The 12792-nt window shown below is 48.4% G+C and overlaps 2 protein-coding genes across 2 annotated transcripts; one reads left to right on the top strand and one right to left on the bottom strand.

Moving 5' to 3' along the window:
- The first annotated feature begins 68 nt into the window (after nt 1-68).
- On the top strand, nt 69-1565 carry atp5md (ATP synthase membrane subunit k). The gene is made up of 4 exons (XM_084465309.1): nt 69-157; nt 740-841; nt 961-1051; nt 1443-1565. Exons 2-3 carry the CDS (start codon nt 758-760, stop codon nt 1048-1050), a joined length of 174 nt encoding a protein of 57 aa, XP_084321435.1. The 5' UTR covers nt 69-157; nt 740-757; the 3' UTR covers nt 1051; nt 1443-1565.
- Nucleotides 1566-1608: 43 nt separating this feature from the next.
- Nucleotides 1609-8916, bottom strand: taf5 (TAF5 RNA polymerase II, TATA box binding protein (TBP)-associated factor). The gene is made up of 11 exons (XM_084465229.1): nt 8487-8916; nt 7886-8117; nt 7127-7442; nt 6529-6692; nt 5882-6017; nt 5142-5262; nt 4888-5017; nt 4418-4582; nt 3415-3592; nt 2692-2869; nt 1609-2117 (listed from the first exon to the last, which is right to left on the bottom strand). Exons 1-11 carry the CDS (start codon nt 8899-8901, stop codon nt 1903-1905), a joined length of 2250 nt encoding a protein of 749 aa, XP_084321355.1. The 5' UTR covers nt 8902-8916; the 3' UTR covers nt 1609-1902.
- Nucleotides 8917-12792: the final 3876 nt, after the last annotated feature.

The raw sequence follows: 12792 nt of genomic DNA, 5'->3' as shown, positions 1-12792 counted from the left end.
AATCGGCGGGCAGGATCTTTGAGCGACGTCGATGTCGCCCACCCGGATGGATTTTCTTGAAATAAGGTGGAACTTCCGGTTGTATAGTACTGAGGCCATCGTTGAAGGACACTTGTCTCACTCCGCTCTCGTCTCACTCCAGGGTTCACTCTTAAAGGTGAGAGAGGACACACTCCTTAAGCAAAGGCTGTATTGCACTTTAAATGCATGCTTTAAAACTCTAAAACTCGCTCTTAATGTGTTTTATTTGTGTTTCCTGTTTCACTTAATGCCACAGTATGAGCTAGCAAGCTAAGCTAAACCTAGCATGTTAACCAGCCCAGATATAACCAACCAACTAACTAGTTAGTTGGTTAATGCAGAATGATTCCGATCATAAACTTAGCTCTATGGTCATGCAACGTGTATACACTGACTGTATCCTTGAAGGAAGGTGATTGGTGGAGGAATAAGGCAATGTCAAGTTATATCAGACAGAAGGAATCAATGACAGAACTCAATCCAAAGATCACAGAGTGTGATGAGGTCTGAAATGACACTTCAGTCAATGCATGAGTAGGTTTAGAAGGAGTTCTTGGAGTGGTCCTGACCTGACGATTAATTGTGTTACTGGCCCTTTAACTATGTAATCTCTGTATTGTTAATTTAATTTAACTATCGGCCTTCATCACTGTCTTCTTCACTCCTTCATGTCTGTGTGTTCCTTAAGATATATCCCCCTGTGTTTTGTGTTTTCCAGGACCATTAAAACCACAGAATGGGCGGACACGACACCGGATCTCACCAGTTCACTGGCATCGCCAAGTACTTCAACTCCTACACCATCACCGGGAGGAGGAATGTGAGTTCAGTGGTGTCTCATCATCTCTACATCGAGTAATGATGTGAGATAATTGAATGAGGTTTGATTGTCATTGATGAGGCGTTAACGTGGGTCTGGTCTGGTTCTTGTTCCTCCAGTGTGTACTGGCCACCTACGCAACCATCGCCTCCATCATCCTCTTCTTCAAACTGAAGCCCAAGAAACAGGCCGCCGTCACCGAGAAATGATGTAAGGGATGCCTGCCCTGCTTAAAGGGCCGGTGTTACGCCACCAGGTGTGAGTGGGATCCCGGAGCCGCCGTTACAAGCCGTTTGAAAATCTGCCTTTTCTTGTGTTTTAGTAACATCACAAGTGGGTGTGTGTCCACCTAGATGTATGATGAGCAGATTTTCTAACGGCTGATCACACTCACACCTGGTGGCATAACATCACCCCTTTAATGAGGCTGAGAACACTGGGTTCTCCGTGTTTACTGTAGCGTGGAGGCCCCATGCGTCCATTTCACATTTGATACACTGGATAAGCTGTTCATTATAAGCTTAAAGCTGTTAATGCTAACGTCTGCAGACACATTAGAGTCCAGCATGATTTCTAACCCTTGTGCGTTCCCTCTCCCCAGGTTCCTCTCTGAGCTGGGCGGATCGTCGCTGAGTGAGGAGGCGTCGTGATGCGCTTGTAATAAACTGTCTGTACCATGTAAAAAAAAATAACAATAAACATCTGTTTCAAAAATTATTAAAAACACTTTTATTTACAAGTTTAACGGTATAAAAGACACTATAATACAGAACAGCAACGAGTCGAATACAGCAGAAGTCATGGCGGAAATTAAAGAAAGAGGGTCTAGGATTAGAATTGGCACCTTTCTTTTTTTTTTAGGCTTGTCCATTGTCCAACATTAGCTTGCATCTTTTTTAAACGACAAATTGAACGTCAAGATCACGACATCGAAGCCTTAATTTTAACCTTCAAATTATCACCAGGTCTTCATTTTCCAACCTCTCTGCCATCGAGAGAGAACCCTGTCAATCAAACTTCTGATCGGCCGTGGTTGACGTAAAAGTTCTAGAAGGTTCTGGTCAGGGGTTGTAGGCGCCGGCGGCCAGGAGGAGGTTCCTGCGGGTGAAGTGCAGGTGGATGACGGGCGTGGCCTTGGTCAGGTAGGTGCCCAGCAGCAGCTCCTGGGAGTTCTCCGGGAGGTGGATGTGCCCCGTGGTGGCGGTGAAGTCGTCCGTCTCCAGCTCATCGAAGGCTTTGAACGCGTCCCACAACCGCACCGTGTTGTCCATGGAGCCTGGAGAGGAGCAGCGTTTATTAGTCATCGGATACAAATACATTTATAATTAGAAGACGCTTTTATCCATAGCGACTTACAATAAGTGCATTTGTCCGAAGAAAGAAACAACAATATATCACTGTCGGTACAGTAAGGATGTTCATAGAACCAAGTACTAACAATCACTAGGTTAACCCGATCCCTGTATACAACAGAGATAGCTAGGATAAGAAAAAGCACAACTAAACGTGTGTTTGTTTAAATTATGGAATTTCTCTCTATTCAGTTATTTTATGGGGGGGGGGAGGGGCAATGAAATAGGTGGACCGCCAATATAAGCATTTACTTGTCACCAATAGGGCGGCATGTGGCTCAGGAGGTAGAGCGGGTTGGCTGATAACCGGAAGGTTGCTAGTTCGATGCCCGGCTCCTCCTCCTAGCTGGGTGTCGAGGTGTCCCTGAGTGAGACGCCTCACCCTGACTGCTCCTGACCAGCTGGCTGTGGCTTTGAGTGGCCAATGGTTAGAAAAACGCTGTAGAGATGGAGACCGTTTTCTATTATCACACTTTCAGTGATGATGAGGTCACCCACCGGAGGCCAGGATCTCCCCGTCGCGGCTGAACTTGAGGGTGTAGATGGCGTCCGTGTGTCCCTTTAGGTCTCCGATCATGATGCCGTGGCCGATGTCCCAGAGCAGCACGCGGCCGTCCGTCGCCCCCGACGCCATGAACTTCCCGTTGGGGGAGAAGGCAAGCGCGTGGATCGGACCCTGGAGGACAGACGTGTTAGAACATCAAATGATCGAATGTTAAAACTCTTTCTTAAAAAGGTTCAGATGTGGAAGATTCATATTTCAATATAGAGAGAGCTAATGTATTCTTCGTAACATGGGAAGGCTAGTCAGCAGACCCATATGCCAGGAGAAGAAAAGTTTATAAAATGTATTAACATTCGTTTTAATGTTCATGGAATTTCTAAAAATATGATGAATAGATAAGTAACTTATCTATTGTTTATTTCTTCACGTTACTTTGTGAAGACCAATAAGGCAACTGATGACATCTTAAACTAAACAAAGTGCTGCAGAAGACTCCTTGTCTGGGGTACAGTTTTCCAAATCCGATACCAGTTTCAGATATACCAGTTTCAGATATTCCTCCGATACTGCCTACGTGCGTTCGAGCTACCAAGTCAAAAAAACATGGATGCTCACGCTTAACAACAAGAATACAAATGTCTTATTATAATTATAATAATTATGTGGGAATCAATATCGGGTATGGTATCGGAACATCTCTAGTCCGGTGAGCTCACCTTGTGCCCGGTGAGGATGCGGACGCAGTTCCCGGTCAGGACGTCCCAGAGCCGGATGGTGCGGTCCGAGGAGCCGGTGGCCACGTAGTTGGAGTTGGGGTGGAAGCGGGTGCAGGTGATGTCCGCCAGGTGGCCGGCGAACATCCGCAGGGGCTGGTAGTGGTCCGTGGCCCACAGGCTGCGGAGCAGACAGATGAACACTTTATTGATCCCCAGGGGAAACTCAAAGTCACAGTAGCTTGAACACGTCACACACATACAACATTAACATGATGATAAAATAAAATATCCACACGGATAATATGGACGATTAAGATATGCTAAGGTCGTCTTGGTGAATTTGTGTCATGATGGTAGTGCAAATAAGTACGTACAGCAGTGCAGGGATAAAATCTAGCAGCCAGCATTAAATATGGACAATAAAAAAGGAATAATGCAAGCATTTTAATCATTTAAAAAGTATAGCAGTGAAGGATAAAGTCTAAAGAAAACCAATATTAAATATGTAAACAGTAATAATGAAACTTAACAGAACGTCATCCAACTACTGTGTGATGACGTTACAGTACAGGCATCCCCGTAACACCTGACAGACCAGGTGTGGTCAGGTGTTACTGTATAACGATGGACAGTGCGGTGAATGAAACATTGATATTTACATTTACATCTAGGGCATTTAGTAGCATGAATACATCAATAGATTAGGTCAAATTTTGGATTAAAAAGAGAAAGGGTAAAATAAATATGGGAATACTATTCACTTCACTAAGGAGGTAGAGCGGGTTGACTGGTAACCAGAAGGTTGCTAGTTCGAGAGTGTGGAGGTGTCCCTGAGAGAGACGCCTCACCCTGACTGCTCCTGACGAGCTGGCTGTCGCCCTGTGTGGCTGACTCCGCAGTCGGTGTCTGAATGTGTGCATGAATGGGTGAATCTTGAAGCAGTACTGTGAAGCGCTTCGGGCAGCCACTGGTTAGTAAAGCACGGTATCGTGGGGGTCCTCACCGGGCCACGCGGTCGTGCCCCCCGCTGATGAAGTAGTAGCCGTAGGGGCTGAACTGTGTGTCCCACACGGGGTAGTTGTGGCCCTTGTAGCCCACCAGGCAGGTGAAGGTCTGCAGGCTCCACAGCCGCACCGTCCCGTCCTCGGAGCACGACAGCAGGTAGTTCCTGTGGAGAAGCACCGGGGGGCAGCGGAGGTGAAGTGGTGTCACACGCGGAAATACGGTCGAGTTTCGAGTGACTTGAGTACTCGCCGATACCCTATTTTTTTTTTAGGCAGTATCGGAGGAATTTCCGATACTGGAATCGCTATTGGAACAACTCTAGTTCTGTACGCATGTAAGATGCTGTTCTATATGTATACAAGATAATACAATATACGTATGTAAGAGGCTGTTCGGTGTGTAAGAGGCTGTTCTGTGTGCAAGAGGCTGTTCTGTGTGTAAGAGGCTGTTCCCCGAGCAGCTGCCCACCTGTCGGGGCTGAAGCTGATGCCGTACACCGGCCCGCTGTGGCCGTGGAGGATCTTGGACTCGCTGGCCGTCTTCTCGTCCATGATCCTCTCCAGCACGTCGTCCGACTCCTTGTCGATCAGACTCAGGTCTGCAAGGGAAACGAGAGAAACATTTCAGCGGGAGAGGATCCTGCCGTCCAGTGGACGCGTGGTCATCCAAGGTGTCAACACAATACGGTCAAGTGGGGCCAGGCAGTAGCTCAATATTTTTACCTGCAGCGGATTTGACCCTGCGCAGCTTCTTGGGCGTGACGCTCCACACCCGTACGGTGGAGTCGGCGTAACCCCCGGCGATCAGGCTGGAGTCGTCGGTGAAGTCCACCGCCGTCAGACCCTTCAGACCACAGGAGGGAAACAACAGTTACTATCACACGTACCATCAATACATTGATTTAAGAAAAATAACACATTCCTAATTTTTTAATGTACGGCGGTATGTGGCTCAGGAGGTAGAGCAGGTCAGCTGGTAACCAGAAGGTTGCTAGTTCGATCCCCGGCTCCTCCTAGTGGAGTGTCGAGGTGTCCCTGAGCGAGATGCCTCACCCTGACTGCTCCTGATGAGCTGGCTGTCGCCCTGGCCGACTCCGCCGTCGGTGTGTCAATGTGTGCATGAATGGGTGAATGTTAGGCAGTATTGAACAGCGCTTTGAGTGGCGACTGGTTTGAAACGCGCTGGTGAAATGCAGTCCATTTAACATTTAACATTATTCAAAAACACATTTCCCACGATGATGCTGTATGTTTACTTTTGTTTTCATACTTATAAAGCAAACCCTAATGTTATGTTACATGTTTGCCACAAGAATGGATCATTTTCTGATTTTAATAAACCAGTTCACATCAGAAGAGATAATCATCCCTCTGAGCACTTTGGAAAAGCCATTGCTTATCCAACGTCTCCTCCACGATGCAGCACGCTCTGCATCAGCATGGTGCTTTAGACCGGGCCTTACCTGGTACGCATTGAGGAAGGAGTAGAAGCAGATAGAGGGCAGGGTGTCCCGTCCCAGGCGGACCCTCTTCGTGGCTTCCTTCAGGTTCATGATCTTGTCCAGCTTGTCCGAGTCCTTCAGCTCCGGCAGTGGGATCCTGTGGAGGAGACACACAGACACCATCAGCTTCCAAACTAACGATTTAGAGTCATTGGCCAGGGATTGTAACGCGGCCGTACGATGAAGTCATCTGAACCAAGAACCATGTATGCGTACGTTTTTAAAATGTCCAATTAAAAAGAATTACACTTAATTAAAAAACATTCATATGTTATATAATCCGGGTCTGCTTAGCTAGGGAGGTAGAGCGGGTTGGCTGGTAACCGGAAGGTTGCTAGTTCGATCCCCAGCTCCTCCTAGAGTGTCGAGGTGTCCCTGAGCGAGACGCCTCACCCTGACTGCTCCCGACGAGCTGGCTGTCGCCCTGCGTGGTCGACTCCGCCCTCAGTGTGTGAATGTGTGAATGAATGGTTGTAAGTCCCTTTGGATTAAAGCATCTGCTAAATGCCCTCAATGTAAAGGTCTTATAATGAATCTCTTAACTCCACTGCGCTGTCATATTGACTGAGAGGAGAGCATAGGGACGGTGGATGGTGCTGGGTGCGGACCTGTTTTGCTGGGGCGCGTTGGGGTCCTGCTTCTTGCTCTTGTTGCCCAGGCTGTCCTTCTTGGGCTTCTTCTTCTTGGGTTTCCCCTCCTCGTTCTCCACCTCCTCGTCTTCATCGTCCAGGGGAACCTCGATCTCCGGTTCCTTCAGCAGCCCGTAGAACACCTGCAGGGGGGGGGGGGGGACAGAAGGGAACCACCGTGAGATGATAAGATAGGAATCGTACACACCCTACAACACACACTAGTAGATGCCTAGCCTCCGAACTTACCCCCCCACACCCCTCTTACACACTTATTGTATGTTGTACGTCCTTGCACTTAAAAACAGTACTTAGCAAAGTGTAGTATCTTATCCTAGCTATCTGTGTTGTATACGGGGAATGGGTTAACCTAGTGATAGTTAGTGCTTGGCACCTGGTTCTATGAACATCCTTACTGTACTAACAGCGATATATTGTTGTTTCTTCTGACAAATGTACTTATTGTAGGTCGCTCTGGATAAAAGCGTCTGCTAAAGGCCCTGAATGTTCCTGTATTCACACCAGCAGTCCCACAATGCTCCTGAGCAGCGCAGGCCCAGCGACCGACCACACCCACCTTGGCCTTGTTGGAGTCCCTCTTGGCCTCGCCGGCCAAGCTGCCCGACATGGCGTCAATCTGGCTCTTGCTGCGTGGCATCCCGTCGAAGATGTCGATGTAGAGGTGCTCCTGGATGATGGTCCAGATCTGGTTGTTCTGCCGCTCCTGCAGGTGCCTCTTCAGCAGCTGGTACGAGTCTCGGGAGATACGCAGCACGAACTTGCTGGTGCGGAAGTCCAGCAGCGTCTCGTTGCCCCTCATGTGTTCCTTCTTTGATAGGCTGGACAGGATCCGCAGGTCGTCGCTATAGTAACACTCCTGGTCCCCGCTGAACCTGGGTCATCAAGACGCACAATCCGTTATTAGTCTACAATGTTTTGGAACTCAATATGTCGCTCATGAACAAGGTCAAGACACGGAGGTTCACTCCTCAACGCAGTTCCCAAAAACAAACATAAAATAAAACCAACTGAACTATATCACAACTGAACAGAACATGGGCGGCATGTGGCTCAGGACTCGAGAGACTAGAGCGGGTTGGCTGGTAACCGGAAGGTTGGTAGTTCGATCCCCGGCTCCTCATAGCCAAGTGTCGAGGTGTCTCTGAGCAAGACACCTCCCCCTCACTGCTCCTACTCATGGCTGACACCGCCGTCAGTGTGTGAATGTGTGCATGAATGGGTGAATGTTAGGCAGTATTGTGAAGCACTTTAAATGGCCACTGGTTAGAAAAGCGCTGTATGACTGCGGTCCATTTACCATTTAACATTGACTTACTTCTCAAAGAAAGCTTTGGACTCTGTTTCGTGGTTGTTGTAGACCAGCTCGAGGTACATGTGCACGAAGAGTGGGTAGAAGACCTGGGACAGCTCCGCCCGGTGGCAGTCCAGCACCGACTCGATGAACTTCTTGAGGCCGCTGTAGTAGACGTCGTAGAGGACCGGGTCCCCCTGCTGGCTGTAGGCCGACAGGACGACGTTCACATCAGGTCGGTCGTCCCCGGCGCCGACTGAAAGTGTCAACAAGGCATATGCATCACGTTATAACCTCACGGAACAGAATCAGTGCAGACTCTTTTTATTTTATACAAGCTATTACAATTCTGGGTCTGGGTCTGGGGGGGGGTTGGGTCTTGGGGGTCTCGGTATGGGTCTGGGTCGTCCGGGTTTTTACTACCAAAAGAATTGGTAGTTTTGGTAATAATCTTTCTGTACAGCAGATGAATGGGTCATGTATCAACCTGCAGACATAAGTTCAAACCATAACACACTTAAGGTTTATGCATTAATTGTGGTATTGCACAAATGGACCAGGGCCCTATTTCAAGAGAAACATGCATTGAAAGTGTTTTAAACCAGGAGGTCAGCGACCACCGGACCTTTGGGTGGCGGCGGCGGAGCGGCGACGGCAGCAGCAGCGGGGGTCGGGGCGGCGGACACCCGGCTGAGGAGGGAGCCCGCGTCCCCCACGCCGCCTCCAGCCTCCTGGCTCCCCGACCCCGTCCCGGAGGACTCGGAGCCCGTCTGGTCCTCCGGATCATCCGGTAAGCCCGCTTCCCGCCGCAAGATCTCCACCGACTCAGACAGGTTGTTCTTCTGGAGGAACCGCAGGACCGCCCGCAGCGTCTCCTCCTCCCCCGGGGCCGAGGGCTTCACCGCCCCGGGGGAGGAGGCCGGACCCCCCGGGGACCCGGCGGGGGGCCTCCCGTCGGTTCTGGAGCCATCGTTGGACGTTTCTGGTTGAATCTCTTTTTCTTCCTCCGTTTCACTGTGACCACTTTGCACGGCCGCCATTTTTGGAATGAACTGCGCATGTGCACATTAAATGAAAGGGAAGCGACAACGTAAAACCGGGCCCTGTGATTGGCTGTGACGCGTGGCGCTGGGTGTAGTGTCGTTGGATCTGATTGGTCCGTGGAAATATCAATTAAGTGAGGGCTTTTACTTTTGTTCCTCTTTTTTGTTCCTATTTTTGTTCTCAATAAAAACGTTCCTTTGGAATCGCAACGTGTATATATATATATTTCGATATTATTATTATTTTAAAATATATATTTATCTTTTTTCAAGTTTATATCATATGTGAATTGTATTTTGACAGAGCAGGGTTGAAAGATTATATATATATATATATTTTTTTTTTATTATTATTATTATCATGTCCTACCAGATGGTGGCGCTGTAGTCAAAGCTGAACATTTGTCGTTCTGATTCTCACAACAGTCTCATTTAAAGGCCATTATTATTATTAACACTAACTGTCTTAACCCTGCTCGTCAAAACACAATTCAGATATGACGTTAACTTGAAAAAAAAAAAATATATATATATATATATATATAAAAAAAGATATATATATATATATATATATATATATATATAAATGACTTAAATGTATATTTAAGTAAAAACGATAACAGGTAACACATAATCCATGGTCTTCAGTGTCATCAACCATAAACAGGTTATACAGCAGGCAGCCTTTTACAACAGAACATGCAAACCTACATTATTTATGCCAACATTAGACCGGTGCCAGTAGAGTAGACCTTTATAAAGGGAATGGTACCGATGTGTTTTTGTCTCTATCTGGCAGAACAGATCTGCCAATTAGCGCTTGTGAAAGCCTGCAATTCTCCCAGTTATTGATCGAGGATTAGTTCTTCTTAAATTCTTCAAACAAAGAGCGAACAGGGCCTAATTAGAGATAAGCAAATCTTCTTCCCATCAGTGTCCACACAGATGTCTTTAATTCTAAGATACATATCACAAAATGGAAGGTTCAATCTAGAGAGGTCATTTGGTATGGGGAAACCATGTGTGCATTGCAATGGCATTAACACGTTTAAGAGGTACCGCATAGCATATAAGTTATAATGAAACCGAGAGCTGGTGTGGTTCGGATAGTTAATGAGGCCACTATATTATCTATGCTTTATAATGTGTACATGTATTCATTCTTATACGTAAGAAAGCCTTTGTATGATACACTACGATACACACAGTCTGTTGGAACAGAGCCATCCTGCTCTCAGACGGCTGAGTCCCTGTGTGTCGCTGAAGGCTGCGTTCTAAAAAGGAAATAAATAAATAAGCAAAATTCATTTCATTTCCTCGAATAGATTTCCTCCACCTAGAGATGTCGAGAGTCCAATTAGCAACACAATGTTATTTATGTAGCCCCTGTGACCGCAGCCGACAGAACAACTACACACAGTGTTGGTCTGAATCGGTCTAATTAAGATCTGCTTTGTACACGACTGTTGGGTTTAAGTGACTATCCTCTAGTGTGAGGGATGTTGCTTTATACCTTTATATATGTACTGTATATACGTATATAGGGGAGAGAGGGCCGAGAGAGAGGAGAGTTGAGAGAGAGGGGAGAGAGAAAGAGCGACAGCAGGGAGAGAGAGAGGGGAGAGAGGAGAGAGTGGCGAGAGAGAGAGGGGAAAGAGAGGGGAGAGAGAGGAGAGGGGGGAGAGGGGGGAGAGAGTGAGAGACAGCAGGGGGAGAGAGAGGGGAGAGAGGAGAGAGTGGCGAGAGAGAGAGGGGAAAGAGAGGGGAGAGAGAGGAGAGGGGGGAGAGGGGGGAGAGAGTGAGAGACAGCAGGGAGAGAGAGAGGAGAGAGTGGTGAGAGAGAGAGGGGAAAGAGACGGGAGAGAGAGGAGAGGGGGGAGAGAGAGTGAGAGACAGCAGGGAGAGAGAGAGGGGAGAGAGGAGAGAGAGCAGGGAGAGAAAGCTGGGAGAGAGAGAGGGTGAGAAAGAGGGGAGAGAGAGGGGAGAGAACGAGAGGGTCTGTCTCTCTATCTCTCTCTCTCTCTTTCTCTCTCTCTCTCTCTCTCTCTCTCTCTCTCTCTCTCTCTCTCCCATCTCTCCCCTCTCTCCCCACTCTCTCTTTGTCGCTGAAGGGCGCTCTGTCGGGCGTGGCTCTACTCTGACATAAAGGATCACGACACGAACAAGAGACAAAGTTCACAACTCGGATCTAAAAATGTTATCCAAATATGGGCAAAAAGCATTGATATATAGGGGGGAGGGGCTGTGAGGAGGAGAGGGGTGAGGAAAGAGGGGTGAGGAGGTGAGAGGTGAGGCTGGGAGAAGGAGAGGGATGAAGGAAAGAGGGGGGAGGAAGAGAGGAGGAGAGGGGTGAGGAGGAGAGGGGTGAGGCTGTGAGGAGGAGAGGGGTGAGGAGGAAAGGAGGAGAGGGGTGAGGAAGAGAGGAGGAGAGGGGTGAGGCTGTGAGGAGGAGAGGGGTGAGGAGGAGAGGGGTGAGGCTGTGAAGAGGAGAGGAGGAGAGGGGTGAGGCTGTGAGGAGGAGAGGGGTGAGGAGGAAAGGAGGAGAGGGGTGAGGAGGAGAGGAGAGGGGTGAGGCTGAGAGGAGGAGAGGGGTGAGGAGGAGATGAGAGGGGTGAGGCTGTGAGGAGGAGAGGGGTGAGGAGGAAAGGAGGAGAGGGGTGAGGAAGAGAGGAGGAGAGGGGTGAGGCTGTGAGGAGGAGAGGGGAGAGGAGTGAGGAGGTGAGGAGAGGGGTGAGGCTGTGAGGAGGATGGTATGGAATGGGGGCCAGTCAGAGACCAGTGAGCAGGCTTGGTAGACCTCTACCAGGTAGAGTTAATGAGGAGTGAGAGTCCCAGAGGTGCTGAGGAGGCTGAGGGCCACTCCCCGGCTCTCCAGTCGTACCTCGCTCTCCCTGCAGCTGGCTCCCCCCTTTGTCCCTCCCTGACCCTCTTATCCTGAGTGCAGGGGAGCTACTCTGTGTGTGTGTGTGTGTGTGTGTGTGTGTGTGTGTGTGTGTGTGTGTGTGTGTGTGTGTGTGTGTGTGTGTGTGTGTGTGTGAATGTGCCTGTGTATGCTTGTATTTGCATGTGTGTATGTGTGTATGTGTGTGTGTGTGTGTGTGTGTGTGTGTGTGTGTGTGTGTGTGTGTGTCTGCGTGTGCGTGCAGCCTTGGCGGGGCCTTTTGCCCAGTCATGTGTGATAATTGGTGTGAAAGCAGGGCTGAGGGATTTGAGCTCCGCGTGTTCAGAGGACGAGATGTGGCTCTGCATTATTTAGTCGCGACCTCGCTGGAGAGACGCTACGGAGAGACGGTCCACACGCAGCGGCCGTACACGCAGAGCTGCAGCAGCCTGCTAGAGACTTATGACTTAGCATCATGTAGCGTCTTATCCTAGCTATCTCTGTTGTGTACGGAGAATGGGTTAACCTAGTGATGGTTAGTGCTTGGCACTTGGTTCTATGAACGTACTTACTGTACCCACAGAGATATATTGTTGTTTCTCTTTCTTCTGACAAATGTACTGATTGTTAGTCGCTCTGGATAAAAGTGTCTGATAAATGCCCCAAATGTTTGAAAATGTGTGTATTGTATGTAACGTCACATTGTAACATTGATATTGTACAAATATAAAGTATAAATGAGAGTGGAGGTCTACAGCCACCGATCAGTGCTCCAAAGCAGCACTGATCACTGACCCCCCCCCCCCCCCAGGACCCACTGAGGTAACTAATGTTGTCCTTTAAATACTGTAAATAATGTACCAATCGGCCAATCGCCTTCATTCATTTGTATTATGCATTTGAATTAGGATGGATGTCTTTTTTGTGACATAGGTAAGACTGTGTACAAATGTGTCCTCAAAGTCCACATTTAGAATTATTTTCTATAAAAACACATTGCGTTGCAG

Source organism: Micromesistius poutassou, assembly GCF_964030765.1.
Source record: "Micromesistius poutassou genome assembly, chromosome: 3".
Lineage (NCBI taxonomy): Eukaryota > Metazoa > Chordata > Actinopteri > Gadiformes > Gadidae > Micromesistius > Micromesistius poutassou.
The sequence above is the reverse complement of the archived record's forward strand: the minus strand, read 5'-3'. Positions and strand labels throughout refer to the sequence as shown.